Source organism: Quercus lobata, chromosome 5, assembly GCF_001633185.2.
Source record: "Quercus lobata isolate SW786 chromosome 5, ValleyOak3.0 Primary Assembly, whole genome shotgun sequence".
Lineage (NCBI taxonomy): Eukaryota > Viridiplantae > Streptophyta > Magnoliopsida > Fagales > Fagaceae > Quercus > Quercus lobata.
Window position 1 is genome coordinate 72593686 of NC_044908.1, and position 15251 is coordinate 72608936.

Here is a 15251-nt window from a genome sequence, read left to right on the forward strand (position 1 = left end):
AGAAGTTCATCAATAGCTTACCCACATTATTTGGACAAAAGGTCAAAGAAACTCTTGCTAGCCCTTTAGGTGTCATAGATTATGATAACCTAACCTATGGAGACATCTCTAGCACAATCCGAAATGAAGGAATGAAGATGTGTAGAGATCTCAAGATCCAAAGTCAAGCCAACAAGAGCAAAGCCAAGTACGAAATAGGAAATTTCTGTACTCAATATGGCTAACCTTCAGCCATTCACAAAAGAAAATCCAAACACAGAGGAAAAGAACCCTCTAAGAAATCCCATAGGAAGAAAACAGCCTCTAAGTACTATAGAAAACAGAAGTTCAAAACTGATGATTTCTATAAGAAAGGAAAGTCCAAATCCACAGGAAAGTTCATACCTAAAACATCAGGAAAATGTTTTAAGTGTGGAAAAAGAGGTCACTTCTAGAAAGAGTGTAAAGCTAATGCCAAATCCCTTATCTATACCCTCATCATTGACCAAACCAGTAAAGAAGAAATCTTCAAACTCTTAGAACTTGACCGCTTAGATAGTGAGTCTTCAAATAATTCTAGTGAAAAAGAGAAACACCAGTTGTATAGGTCATCTTCTGAACCCTCTAGAGTCTCCTCTAGCTCCTCTAGTGGCATAGATGAAATCCTAGCTTGCAAAGATAGTTGTTGTAGGAACAAGACTATTAGTGTTCTTTCTAAACAAGAAGAGCTGTTCTTAGATCTCATAAAACAAATCGAAGACCTAGTCACCAAAGCTCAAAAACTCAGTGAGTTCCATAAAACCCTAATTAAGGAAGCCAGTACATCCAAACCTAGGATCCAAGAACCCAAAGTTGATTTGGAAAAGATCTACAATAGGTTTACCAAATCCAAGAAAGAGATAACCGTCCAAGATCTCCAGAAAGAGATTAAGGATACCAAATCAGAAGTGAGAACCTTTAAGCAAGAATTAACCATCCTTAGGGTTGATTACAATCTCATGGACCAGAGAGAGTCAAACAATTAGAAAGCAATTCTCATCAAGACAATGGGGAAGACACCTCATTACAAAACTCCTCTGATGAAGAAATAGATGAAACAGTTAATCCTACTGCAGATATGGAACAAGAACCAACCAATGAAGCGTTCTTGCAAACCATCAGTAGAATTAACTTCCAGAAATGGCACTCCAAAGTTAGGATTGTCATCAGTAGAGATTTTGAATTTGAGGTAGTAGCCTTGATAGATTCAGGTGCTGATCTCAACTGCATCCAAGAAGGAATCATTCCCTCTAAATACTTCCGGAAAACCAAAGAAAGGTTAACTTTCGCAAGTGGAGGAAAAATGCATATTGAGTTCAAAATCCCAAAAGCACATGTTTGCCAAGACAATATGTGTTTTAAAACCACATTTGTTCTTGTCAAAAATATGACAGATAGGGTCATCTTAGGAAACCCTTTCATATGTCTATTGTACCTTTTCATCACGGATAGTGAAGAAATCACTACCCATCCTTTTGGCCAACCAATTAGGCTTAAGTTTCTTAGGAGCCCAGAGCCTAAAGACATCAATAGTCTCCCCGAAGTCTCTATCTCCAAGACCCTTAACCTTATTAATGCCAAAACCCAGCATCTCAAATATCTTAATGATGAACTCAGTTACCAGAGAATTGATAAACAATTAGCCTCTAAAACTTACCAAAAAGAGATCAGAAAGTTTGAAGAAAAACTTAAGCAGGAAGTCTGCTCTGATCTTCCTACAACATTTTGGCATAGAAAGAGACACGAGGTTGCTCTCCCTTATGTCAAAGATTTCCATGAAAAGAACATCCCTATCAAAGCTCGACCTATCCAAATGAGTCAAGAACTTATGGATACTTGTAAAGCTGAAATAAAGGATCTTCTTAAGAAAGGAATCATCCGAAACTCTCAGTCACCATGGTATTGTCCAGCCTTTTATGTCCAAAAAAACGCTGAGATTGAAAGAGGAGTCCCTAGACTTGTCATAAACTATAAGCCTCTTAATAAAGTCTTAGAGTGGATTAGGTACCCTATTCCTAACAAAAGAGACTTAGTTAACAGACTTAGAAAAGCAGTAGTTTTTAGCAAGTTTGACATGAAGAGTGGATTCTGGCAAATACAAATCAAAGAATCTGATAGGTACAAGACAACCTTTACCACACCCTTTGGTCATTACGAATGGAATGTAATGCCTTTTGGTCTCAAAAATGCACCTTCTGAATTCCAGAACATCATGAATGAGATCTTCAATCCCTTCTCCAGTCACATCATTGTATACATTGATGATGTACTCATATTTTCAGATTCCCTAGCACAACATTGGAAACACCTCCGAACATTTCTCCATACCATCAAGTCCAATGGTCTGGTTGTCTCAGCCCCAAAGATTAAACTTTTCCAAACTAGTGTTCGGTTCTTAGGTTTTGATATTCGTTATGGTGCTATCAAACCCATAGACAGAGCCATCCAGTTTGCTGATAAGTTTCCCGATGACATTCTAGACAAAACCCAGCTTCAAAGGTTTCTAGGATCTCTCAATTATATTGCTAATTTCTATCAAAATCTCAGGCAAAAATGCAAGCCTCTTTTTGATAGGCTTCGGAAAAATCCTCCTCCTTGGACCCCAATTCACACCTCTGTTGTCCAAGAAATAAAAAAAAATATGTCAAGACACTCCCTTGCCTAGGAATTCCCTCAGAAAATTCCTTCAAGGTAGTCCAGACAGATGCCTTTAACATTGGTTATGGCGGCATTCTTCTCCAACGTATCAGTCCCACTTCCCCAGAACAAATAGTCTGTTTTCATTCAGGAATTTGGACTCCCACTCAGCTTAACTACAGTACTATAAAAAAGGAAATTTTATCTATAGTACTATGCATTTCAAAATTTCAAAGTGATCTTTTGAATCAGAAGTTTTTATTAAGGATTGATTGCAAATCTGCAAAACATGTTTTAGAAAAAGATGTTCAGAACATTGCATCAAAACAGATTTTTGCACGATGGCAAGCCATCCTTTCCATTTTTGACTTTGACATTGAATTCATACAAGGAACTCAAAACAGTATCACTGACTTCCTAACCTGTGAATTCTTGCAGACTCCCATACAAGATGTCCGGAAAAAGACCCGTACAGCCCCAACCTCCAAAATTGCCTAAGCAACAAACCACCAACGATACTGACCAGGCAAAGAACCCTGGCCAGAACCCTGGCCCTTTAGTACTCTTTTCTCCCAGACCAACAAAAGCCCTACCTGTGTCACCGTCTGTTGTTGCCAATAGGTATTTGGTTTCTACCATCCCAAAACTAAATTACGAGAGGCCCCAAGGACAACACAGTTACAGCTCTGCCTTAGCCACACCTCCCCCCAAAGCACTCACCCCATACATAGTTGAAGAACCTTTTGGCCCAATCATACCCAAAAAGCTTCCCTCTCTTCCTTCTAAGATAGGACGATCCTCCTATATTAAGAAACCCTTTGTCCAACACATCTCTTATATTGAACCTCACTTGGTCCACATAACAGATCCGCTGACACTAGCAATGGAAGTCTTGCCCACAGGTTGGCATTTTCTCCCCAAAAGCCCAGAAAAGAACATCAAATTCTATAAAGGCATCCTCACTCAAGAAAAGTCTGCCTGAGTAGAAAATATCATGGATCGTAAGAACCCTTCTGAAGTCCTCTATCATAAATTCATAATCCAAAGTTTTGTAAGCTGCAAAGATTGGGGACACCCCTCCTCACTCAGAACACTTACAGTACTCAAGGGATCAGAACCCCAGTACAATTATTATGATTATATGGATGCTTTCGAAAAGGTTTTGTTTTACCAGAACAAAAACTATGATCATTCATGGTTCATGCAGTTTGACAAGAAGTTCTCCAACTCAATTCCTTCATGGTTCCTCAAGTGGTGGGAAATGTTTGGATTGATTCCTCATAACTTCCCTGAACCCCTCCAGGATGCATTAAGGTATTTCAGCACCAGATTCCAGGTAGACAGCCATACTTCCCAATTCCCAGCAATTTTGCACATAACAATTAAGTACAAAATTCACTGGATCAGTATGTGGAATTATGCAATCAACCAGAACCTTTTAGACAGAGAATTCTTTGTAAAATGGTGGGATAGTTTCAGGTTTAACAAGATTATTGCCAAAATACACAAAGAATTTCCCCTTCCAGTTCTGAAAGCCATTGCTCATAGTTCAAGATCACAATCTAGTCTAGACTCCGTCCAGATCGTTGGGAAATCTAGCAAAGAAAGAACAATGAGACTACAACAAGGGAAACATGTTACGTACTTCCAAATGAACTTTAAGATTAGAAACAATAAATAACCTTCCAAAAATAATGATTGGCTCAAAACTCACAAGGGTTATAGTCTCCACATTGTTATCATCAAGATTTTCTAATCATTTTTATCCTTCAACAACAAGTTGTGTTTGAGTGGCTACGTGCATGTGCAATGAATTGAGCATGAAAGCAATGAAATTCTTTAAGAAAGAGTAGTATAATGAACTCATAACATAAACCTCAAGCTAGGCAAAAGTTTTTTTTTTTTTTTTTAACACATCTAAACAAAACAAAACCAAAAAATAGAAATCTATATAAATCCCCCCCAAACCTAAACCAAACATTGTTTAAAAATGATACTCTCAAATATATGTCTTGAATGAAAAGAAAGCAAAATATGAATATGCAACATGAGAAACTCAAGTAGGAAAAGTAAGGTAAGGAGAAGGAGGAGATGTACCTTAATCAAGCTGATTGTTATAAATTTTAATTTCTGTCAAATATCAGCTAGAACAAAAGAAAATAAAATGAAACAAGAAAATAAACACAAAGATTAATCTAAAATCAGAAAATAAACAAGATTTTTTTTTTTTTTTTTTTTGCAAAAAGATTTAACACAACTGGAGATCAATCCTGATAAACAGGACCATCTAAACCTCAACAACACCATGAAGATAAATAATGCATATTATGAATGGACTAGTCCAAGGATATTGTAACTTACCTGGGTCAAAAACATGTTGAGAAGCTTTTGTAGTGTCTTCCAAGTGAATTCTTTGCATAACCATAAAAGCACTAATACCTTTAATATCAGCAATTTTCCAACCTATAGCTTCCTTATGCTCTTGAAGTATACTTATCAATTGGTGTTCCCAAAAGTCATCCAACTTTAGTGGTTCTACAATAGATGGGAATGGGGATGAAGAAAGTGGGAAACATACCACTTTTGGCTGCCAGCTATCAATACTTAAGAGAGGAACATAATTCAACAATGCATTGACCTCCTCAATTGATTTTTCAGTATCCAAATTGCAATCAAAACGGGTTAAGCAAGCGTTTGGGGGATCCTCACAACTTGATTGTAGGAAAGTATCATGGACTAGGCTCCCAATCATGTTAACCTCACATATATCCTCATTGTCTAGTACTTGCTTACTTATGTCAAAAATATTAAACTCAACAGTCATATTCCCAAAAGAAATCTTCATCACACCACTCCGACAATTGATCAAAGCATTGGATGTGGCTAAGAAAGTGCGACCCAAAATGACATGGATTTGTGTACTGGCATTTAGAGTAGGCTTAGTGTCTAACACAACAAAATCAACAGGAAAATAGAACGCATCCACCTTAATCAGCACATCCTCAACAATACCTCTAGGGATTTTCACAGACCTATCAGCTAATTGAAGTGTCATGGTTGTGGGTTTCAACTCCCCCAAACCTAGCTGTAAGTATACTGAATATGGCATTAGGTTCACACTTGCCCCCAAATCTAGCAAAGCTCACGCAATGAGATGATCCCCAATCCTGCATGAAATTGTAGGAGATCCAGGGTCTTTACATTTCACTAGATATTTATTCTGAATGATTGAACTAACTTGCTCTGTCAAAAATGCCTTTTTAGGGACATTTGTCTTTCTCTTCATTATCACAAGATCTTTTAGAAACTTAGCATAAGCAGGAACTTGCTGAATTGCATCAAGAAATGGAATATTAATTTGTACTTGCTTAAAAACTTCTAAAATATCTCCAAATTGTGCACTTTTTTGAGGACTCATTAAACTTTGAGGGAATGGAGCTTTAGGAACAAACCTCCTATCAAGGGGAGAACTAAGATCCTGAATTGGAATTGAGGTTGAGTTGCCCTTCTTTTCTCTATGATCATCCTGTGAACTATGAGTTCCCTTTTCCTTTAACACAATATTTTCATCATCCTCCACTTCTGGCATTTTCACTTGATTATCAACTTGCTTACCAGACCTAAGGGTAATAATAGACTGAACAGATTCATGTGCATGAATAGAACTAAAAGAACCATTAATTGCATACTGCCCTTTTGGGTTAGGTATAGGTTGATTAGGAAACTTTCCTTTTTCCCTCTCTCCAACTTGGGTTGCTAACTGGCCAACTTGATTTTCCAACTTCGAAATAGCTTGAGTATTCAAATGGGTGGAACTTTTTATCTCTTGAATGGCTTGGCTAGTTGATTGCATGAAAGTTTTGAGAGACTCCTCCAAAGATGATTGTGGTCTTGGTGGTGCCATAAACTGAGGAGTTGATTGAGGAATGGGAGGAAATGCTTGAGTAGGTGGACGAAATTGACTTTGTTGATGCACTTGTTGTCCAGCTATATTTGTGGGGGAATGGTTCTGCCTCCAAGAGAGATTAGGATGATTTTGCCAATTTGGATTGTATGTCTCCGAAAATGGACTAGCAAGTGGTTTTCCATAATTATTTAGTGCATTTGCTTGCTCAGTATAAAAATTAGGGTAACCAGCTATGGAGGGATACATTTGTGTTGTATGCATAGGACTTGCACAAATAGAGCATGTTTCACTTTGAACTTTATTGACAAAATTCATCCCTCTACCTAAAGCTAAAGCTTCAACCTTACGAGTGAGATTTTCCAACCTAGCTTTTATGTCTAAATCTTCACTGACTTCATACAATCCTCCTTTCTTAATTATAGGGGCAGATCTCTCTCTACGATTGGAAAAATCCCATTGTTGTGAGCTTTCTGATAGATTCTCAAGAAATTTGTATGCCTCATCATCCCTAAGACTCAAAAATCCACCACCATTCATGGACTCAATCATTTTACGATTTGTTTGAGTCAAACCATTATAAAAATATTGTACTAGTCTCCATGTTTCAAAACCATGATGAGGACACTTTAAGATCAAGTCCTTAAATCTCTCCCAACTCTCATAAAATTTCTCTTGTTCATCTTGATAAAAATTTGCAATTTCTCTCCTCAAAGCATTGGTCTTGGCCATTGGGAAAAATTTAGAGAGGAATTTTGTGACCAATAGTTCCCATGAAGTGATAGATCCAGGTGACAAAGAATTAAGCCATGCTTTTGCCTTATCCTTCAAGGAAAAATGGAATAAACGCAAGCGAACAGAGTCATCAGTGAAATTCTAAAACTTACAAGTAGCACAAATCTCAAGAAAATCTTTCACATGCATATAAGGATCTTCTCTATCCAATCCATGAAAAGTAGGAAGAAGGTGGATTATCTGTGGCTTCAACTCAAAATGTGCAGCAGTGGTTGCAGGCAATACTATGCAAGATGTAGGGTTGGTGGTTATAGGTGAGAACATCTCCCTAAGAGTTTTTGAATCATCTCCTATTTCTCCCATTATGGATGGATAATCAAAACTAACAAGACAATTTTTTTTTTTTTTTTATCACGTATCCAAGTTCTCATACACCAAGCACAAAGAAATAAATATTTTTTTTTATTTAAAAAATAAATAAATTTTAACTACAACTAGTAGAAGGAAAAATTCGATTAAGACCTAATTTATTTTCCTAACCAAGTCCCCGGCAACAGTGCCAAAAACTTGTTGTGAAATTTTAAAATACTCGCAAGTGTACAAACCGTACCGAAGTATAGTTGGACAAGAACAAGGTCGAACCCACAGGGACTTGAATAATCGTAGGAAAATTGATTAAACCTTAACCAAACTAATCCTAATCTAGTTTAATAAAAACTGGTTTTTTTTGCAATTAAATATACTAAACAAATAATAAAATTAAGCAAATAGTTAAACTAAGCAAAAGATATAAAGCAATAAAAAGATGTAAACAATCAAGAAAAAGGAATTAAGGTTTTCGAATCCGCCTTGTAAATCATATCAGCATATATTTATGATCATTAATTTTTCCCAACCACTGCATGATAATCTAGAAATCAATCTTGCTATCATGGAAAATATCATCATTAAAATCCTTATTTTAAAAATCAAAAGCATGTTCTTCTTCGCTTCTTAAGTATAAAACCAAATCATCAATTGTATTCGTAGCCAAACAAATCACAAGATATATCAAATTCAAAAAATCAAATCATAAATTGTATCCATTGGCAGACAAATCACAAGTGATATCCAATTTTATAATAAAGAATTAATAAACCAAGTATTCAATTAATTAAGAAAAATCCTAAATCATGAGAAAAACATGATTGAACTCATATCTAGAATCTCATCTTAGTCAATTGATATGAAGCAAGAACAATTTAAATCATTAAAGAACAACTATTGTGGGAAAAATCAAATCACATAAATATTATTGATAATCCTTAACAAGGTTTCATCCTCAACCCTAATTATAAATTTAGCCATTCATAGTAATTGAAAGAAAACACAAAAATAAAATACTAAACATTAAACTAGACAAATAAAATAAAACTAACTGTCATGGAAGAAAACCAAAGAAGTAGCCGCACTCTCTATACATTCAGCCCTCAGCCCTAGCACTAGCCTCCGCCTCCCTAAATTTTGCCCTAAAGAGCCCTTAAATAGGTCAAGGAATCCTATTACAAGTTGAATTCTAGTTTGGAGAAAATCCCAGATTTTTAGGCTTCACTTAACAGACTATTTTAGCCCATTTAACATCAGAATTTGGACTTTTGGTAAACTACAAAGTTATAGCCCTTTAAGTTATCGTTCCAGCCCAACTTGAATCATCTCAATTGGACATCTGAGCCGAAAGTTATGTCAAAAATACTAACTGATGTGCAGTCTGGAATCCTAATCCGAATTGGACTTGGATTTGGTGCAAATTTCTTTTGATTCCTTCCTCCAATTGGACTTAAATTTAATTGGGTTCGTCTTTACTTGAATTCATGCCTGGCTAAATGTAAGTTGGCTTGATTAAATTGGCCTAGCCCCACTTTGCATGTAAAGCCCTTGTTACCTACAACACAAAGATATTATATAATCAGTCACAAAATAACATAAAAGTAAGGCTAAATATGTAAAAATGTGAGTACTTTATTGTATATATTTCATGCACATCAATCAGTATGTGGAATTATGCAATCAACCAAAACCTTTTAGACAGAGAATTCTTTGTAAAATGGTGGGATAGTTTCAGGTTTAACGAGATTATTGCCAAAATACACAAAGAATTTCCCCTTCCAGTTCTGAAAGCCATTGCTCATAGTTCAAGATCACAATCCAGTCTAGACTCCATCTAGATCGCCGGGAAATCTAGCAAAGAACTCAAAGATCTTGCCCAGCAATTGCTCCTCCAATCACAACAATTAGAGTTAGAAGAAAGGAACTCCCCTACCTCTTCAGAAGCCTCATGTAATCATGCTCCAATTGACCCATTTTAGGACTCTCAAGATCCTTATGATGGTTATAACTTGGACAGCGATTAGGCAATTCAGAATAGCTCCAGGATGCTCCAGAACAGCTCCAAAAGCCCCAAAACAGCTCAAGAATCACCTTTGTAACCCGATTACTATTCCAGAACAGTACCCGCACCAGCAAAGTTGCAGACGGACTACTATTCATCCACAGTCCCAGAACACTGTGCATGATCACTATTCAGAAAAGTAAGGGGACAAATCACTATTCATGAACAGTGACTGTTACTATTCATCAAACAATGCCCCGACAGAATCATCCAGTTTACTGTTTACTTTCAGCTGAAAAGATTTTCACCTAGAGTAAAAGCAATTCACCCTTCGTGATTCCAACAATCTCCTGAAATAATCCAAGGCTTCCTCCAGCTATTTAAGGAACCTTTTGCTTCATTCTTCAGCAGGTCCAATTTGCAGTCTCCATTCCAGAGATTAGAAACCTCCATTCTCTTTACTTTGTAAATAGATGGCTTTTTCAGTTTATTTTCAAGTTTACACTTGTAACGCTATAGTCATAGCCTTCACAACTGTAACATTTTATTTATGCTTCCGCCCTCAGACGGCCTCAGTCGGCCCTCACCCCCTTTGTCTGTAACTTACCCCCTTTTGGTATGGATATAATTGTTTAATTTAAACTTTGATTCAGAATGATGAATAGGATGTTTAAAAGGAGTGATTCATCCTCTAGCATTAGATCTTGCAGTACAACCCTCCCTGAGATTCCTCAAGATGATGGAACGATAAACTCGGAGTCGTACTAACTTTCAGATTTAGATCAAAAGCTAGGAGATTGGAACATACCAAAAGTACCCACAAACCAAGTCTATAAGTCATCATCGTGGTCCTTGAAAAAGACTTTCAATATGGAAAGACAGATAACTGGGAAATAACTGATTAGTAAAAACAAATAATATTAGAATAATAGACAGAAGTTTAAACAGGAGGCTCAGCCTACCACCAAAAGAGATTACAGTAAACAAAGACTGAGAAGAAATAATAGATGAAGAAAGTGATAAATGGGAATGGAAGAGTTATCAGAAAATAGATGTAAAACAAAATGTAACTTGTAGGAGATAACATATTCAAAATAATGAATAATGCACAAAATAATGGATATATATATATACACCACATCATATGATAATACAAATATATGATTAAGTAGTTTTGAAAAGTGTTACCAAGATATCACCACTGCGCATCTTTGGTGTGGTGGTCACTCCACAAATATAAGTATTTGTGGAGTGTGGGGGCGAGGATCATGGTTTAAGCCTCCAAGAGGAAGCTTCACACACATATATATTTAGATTATGCTAAAGTAGAAATTTTATCTTATATTAAAATATATATATATATATATATTTCCAGGATATCAAATTATGGTAGCAATACGGGGAACAACAACTTCCTGAGAACTTCCTCTTCTTTTAGGTGTTGCATAGAATATCACATTAGTCATTTCTATTAGATAAGTACAACTACAACCCAGTAATTAAATAGTAAAAAAAAAAAAAAAAGGTACTCACTAATATATAAAGTCAATACTTATTGCATCCCAGCTGTTCTGGCTTGAATGATTGCACAAATTGCATATGAAATAGCTCCATTTGGGATTCTACTGCCCCACTTTTAATGATAAAATAAAAATAATCCTTTGTTCTTTTATGAGAGAGAAATAGTATGGTCTTTGTTTTATGCAGTTAGGTATTGTCCTTTCTTAACGGACATTTAGTACCCGTTTGAATACAACTGGTATTTATCAACATATGTGTTTTGGCGCTGCTTATTTTATTTTTTATTTTTTTAATTTTTTTTTTCTTTTGAGAAGAGAGTTTCACGTGAGATTATTTTTTTACAGTGAGTCTCGTGTACTATTCACAGGACCCACAAGTACTTCATTCAAAAAAAAAAAAAATTTAAAACTAGGTTTCACAATACTATTCACATATTTAAAAATTATTTTATTACAGTGTTTTCAGTTTTCAGCAAAATAAGCAGTATCCAAACAGGTCCTCATTTTGTTTCCAATAGAAGCTCCTTCCTACCCACAAAAAAGGAAACTGGAAGCTCTCCTATTCTTTCCTGTTTTGGAGTTCTTCATTCCAAAAAGGATTGCTTGCCAACCATTAAAGTTAAACATATAGATAATGTCGCCTCCCCATGGTTTTTATTTGCCTCATGTGAGACTGCCACCACTCTAGAAATAAAATTTCTCTATTCTTTATCATTCGTGAGATTTATTTATTATTATTATTATTTTTTTGTATATTCAATATTTGGATTTTATGAAAATACTTCTATACTACTTATGCAATTTTCACATATTTTTTCCTATTTGTGAGTGAGAATTTTCACTCGTATCTCATTGTTGTGGACATAAACCTAAAGTTGAACCTTGTAAATCTTTGATTATCTTCTCTTGTGTGTGGTTGTGTCCATTTTACTTTCTACTCTCTAGCTATTTTCTTTATTTCTATTATTTGTTTGTGAGATCTTCCTCAAAATCTATAATAATTTTAATAATCAATGTTGTATGGGATGCTTCCGAAAGCCAAATCTCTTACAACAAACTAGTATTAAAACCAAATTCGATACCTATGGATTTGGAATTGTTCTATTTGAAGAATTTATTGATTCGTTCATGGATTCGAGTAATAGAGAGAAAGATAAAAGTTGAATCCTCATCAAAACTTTCGGTAGCTAGTAATGATCACACTCTTTAATGCCAAATTTGATGTAGAGGAAATTGATAGAAAAAACACCTCAACATGTGATAATGAGATGTTATAGATATCATGATCCAACAAGTGTATATTGCTTTGGAAAGCAACAAACCTAAAAGATTTCAAATAAAGATTGGAAATAACTTCAACATGTACGTGATAATGAGATGTTATGGATATTATGATCCAACAAGAGTATATTGCTTTGGAAAGCAACAAACCTAAAAGAGTTCAAATAAAGATTGGAAGAAGATATAGGCTTGCATCACCATCATTTTGTGTTTGGCCAAGAATTATAAAAAGGAAAATTTTTATGAGGGAGAAGAGGGTTAAGGAGTTGAGGAAAAAATTGAAGGAGGAGTACATGACTAAGAGTGTGGAGAACTTACTTTATTCGTAGGAGAAAAATCTTTTGTTTCTAGTATCGAAGGTATTTCTACATTTGAGCATATAAATAATTATAAAAAAATGCTAGCTGATTTGAAAATTTTTAAAGTTTAGATTAGTGAGGATGAAACTTTTTTTTTTATTAAACTCACCACATAATACTTATCATCATTTGATTACTACACTCTTGTATAGAAATGATGAGATTTAAAATTTATGTACAATACTAAAACAATAACAAGTATCATAAGGAGACTACGCACGCTTATAGAGACACAGTGAGTTTTTGAGAGTTAGGGATAGGTCCAATAATTAAAAGTCTAGTAGGAGAGGTAGATCCCGATTTAAATCAAAGCACCAAATTAAATTTTTGACCTTAAAGTCTAGCGTTATTTTCATTTTGTTTCCTAAAGTTTGAGATTTTTATTTTGGTCTACCAAACTTTTTTTTTTTTTTTTTTTTAAATAGTTCATTCTTCATGATTGATATAGCTATTAAGTTTCAACAAAATAACATCATTTAGTGTTATATATAAATTATAATGTTGTGACCTTGGTTATTTGTTTTCCTGTGAGAGTATTGCAAATTAGAGAGAATTAAATTTCTCTTGAACAAAATGTTTTGGGTATATTTGGGGTTTGTGTTTTAAGAAAGTGACAATATGTGCTACTTTTAACCTGTTTTATTTTTATGTGAAATATTTTTCAGAAAAAATAAATTATATATGTAGCATAGAGAGTGACTCTATGCTCCTCTCCACCGTCCAAGATCTATTAGATCGAGAACACCAGTGCTTGAATCTATGTTTTTTCAATTTTTTTTTTTTTTTTTTTTTAATTTCAAAATTTTAATCTCCTAGATCTTGAACTTCTATTGTATCTTGGTTGTAATATTTTCAAATTGGTTCAGATTTTACGAGATTATCCCATGTTAAATTTTATTGTTGATTTGTGCATTGCGAGATTATATATATATATATATATATATTTTTTTTTTTATATTATTTTTAGGATTTATTTACCTATACAAACTAAATGCCTTAAAATGTTTTCCAAAGCATTGTTAGGAAAGTAATAAAATACCCAAAAATAAATTGTTTTCTGAAAATGTTTTCAGCTGAAAATATTTTATAGTTGAAAAATATTTTTCATTGAAACAAACGCACCCTTAATCTCCATATTTGTTAGTGCAATTTTCTCTTTATAGTTATCCTTGGACATAGTTTTTAAACCCATAGTGTTATTTTCATGTTTTTGATTGTGTCTATTTTTCTTTATATTTTCTTGGTTCCTATTATTTTTATTTTATTTTTTTAGATCTTTCTTTAAGTACATAATAGTTTTCACGGTTAATCTTGTGTGAGAGTATTTTCAAAAGCCTTTTCGTGCAACGCCACCCTCTCTACGAGTACCTTAACTCCATATATTACTTGTTTTTCTTCAAATTAGGAATAGACTCCATTTTCCTAGCTGTGTGTCACAGGAAACCCATTTGCTTAATTTGAGCCTCTAACTTCAATTAATTATGCCAAGATCCTCAAAATCCTATATGATATCAAAAACCAAATCAAAGACATATATATAATAATTTGGGCAATATCTATTACACACTGCATGTAAGTTGTAAATGATTACTTTAACATAAATCCGTTACTTTTTCTCTATTATTTATAGTCAAGTACTTTAATGTTATGACAAAAATTATAACACAAAAGTTACAAAATTAAGATTTTTGACTTGGTGTCATCAACTATAAATTGTAAATGATCACTTTAACATAAACGTATTAATTGTTTTCTATTATTTACTGTTGACTACCTCAAAGTAATTATGGTGAAAATTATTACGCAAAAGTTATGATATTTTAAGATTTTTGACTTGGTGTGTGTATGAAAAAGCCGTAACATATACTTTAACATAAACCCATCACTTTTTCTCAATTATTTACAGTCGAGCACTTCAAAGTTATGACAAAAATTACAATACAGAAGTTACAATTAATACTAAGATTTTTGACTTGGTGTCGTCAACTCAACTGTAAATTGTAAATGATCACTTTAACATAAGCATGTCAATTTTTCTCTATTATTTACTGTTGACCGTCTCAAATTAGGCAAAAATTATTACACAAAAGTTATGATATTTTAAAATTTTTGCCTTGGTGTGTGTATGAAAAAGCCGTAGCACATGCTTTTGGAGGTGTTGACCTCTTAGAGATGTCTATTTGCAACTGCATGACCTGAAATATAAAGAAAGCAATCAGTTTGTAGTAATAATACAAATAGGCCAATAGCTACGTCGTGTGCAAGAGGGAGCCAAGACAATGACTCAAAAATTCTGAACTTAGAAAATTATGAATACAGAATGGGTCAGCCAATGGAATTAACCCCCCAAAAAAACAGAAAATGAAATGGTCAGCTCAAAGGCTGGGTCAAGCCAGTCAAAACCATTCAAATTCAACATTTTCCCGTAT

The 15251-nt window shown here is 34.3% G+C and overlaps 1 protein-coding gene and 1 non-coding gene across 2 annotated transcripts; one reads left to right on the forward strand and one right to left on the reverse strand.

Moving 5' to 3' along the window:
* Nucleotides 1-5797: 5797 nt before the first annotated feature.
* LOC115991079 lies at nt 5798-7657 on the reverse strand. Its single transcript, XM_031114826.1, has 2 exons — nt 7478-7657; nt 5798-7384 (listed from the first exon to the last, which is right to left on the reverse strand). The coding sequence occupies exons 1-2, from the start codon at nt 7655-7657 to the stop codon at nt 5798-5800; spliced, it is 1767 nt and encodes a 588-aa protein (XP_030970686.1).
* LOC115993403 lies at nt 7170-7278 on the forward strand. Its single transcript, XR_004092944.1, has one exon. It is a non-coding gene; the product is annotated as a small nucleolar RNA R71 (small nucleolar RNA).
* Nucleotides 7658-15251: the final 7594 nt, after the last annotated feature.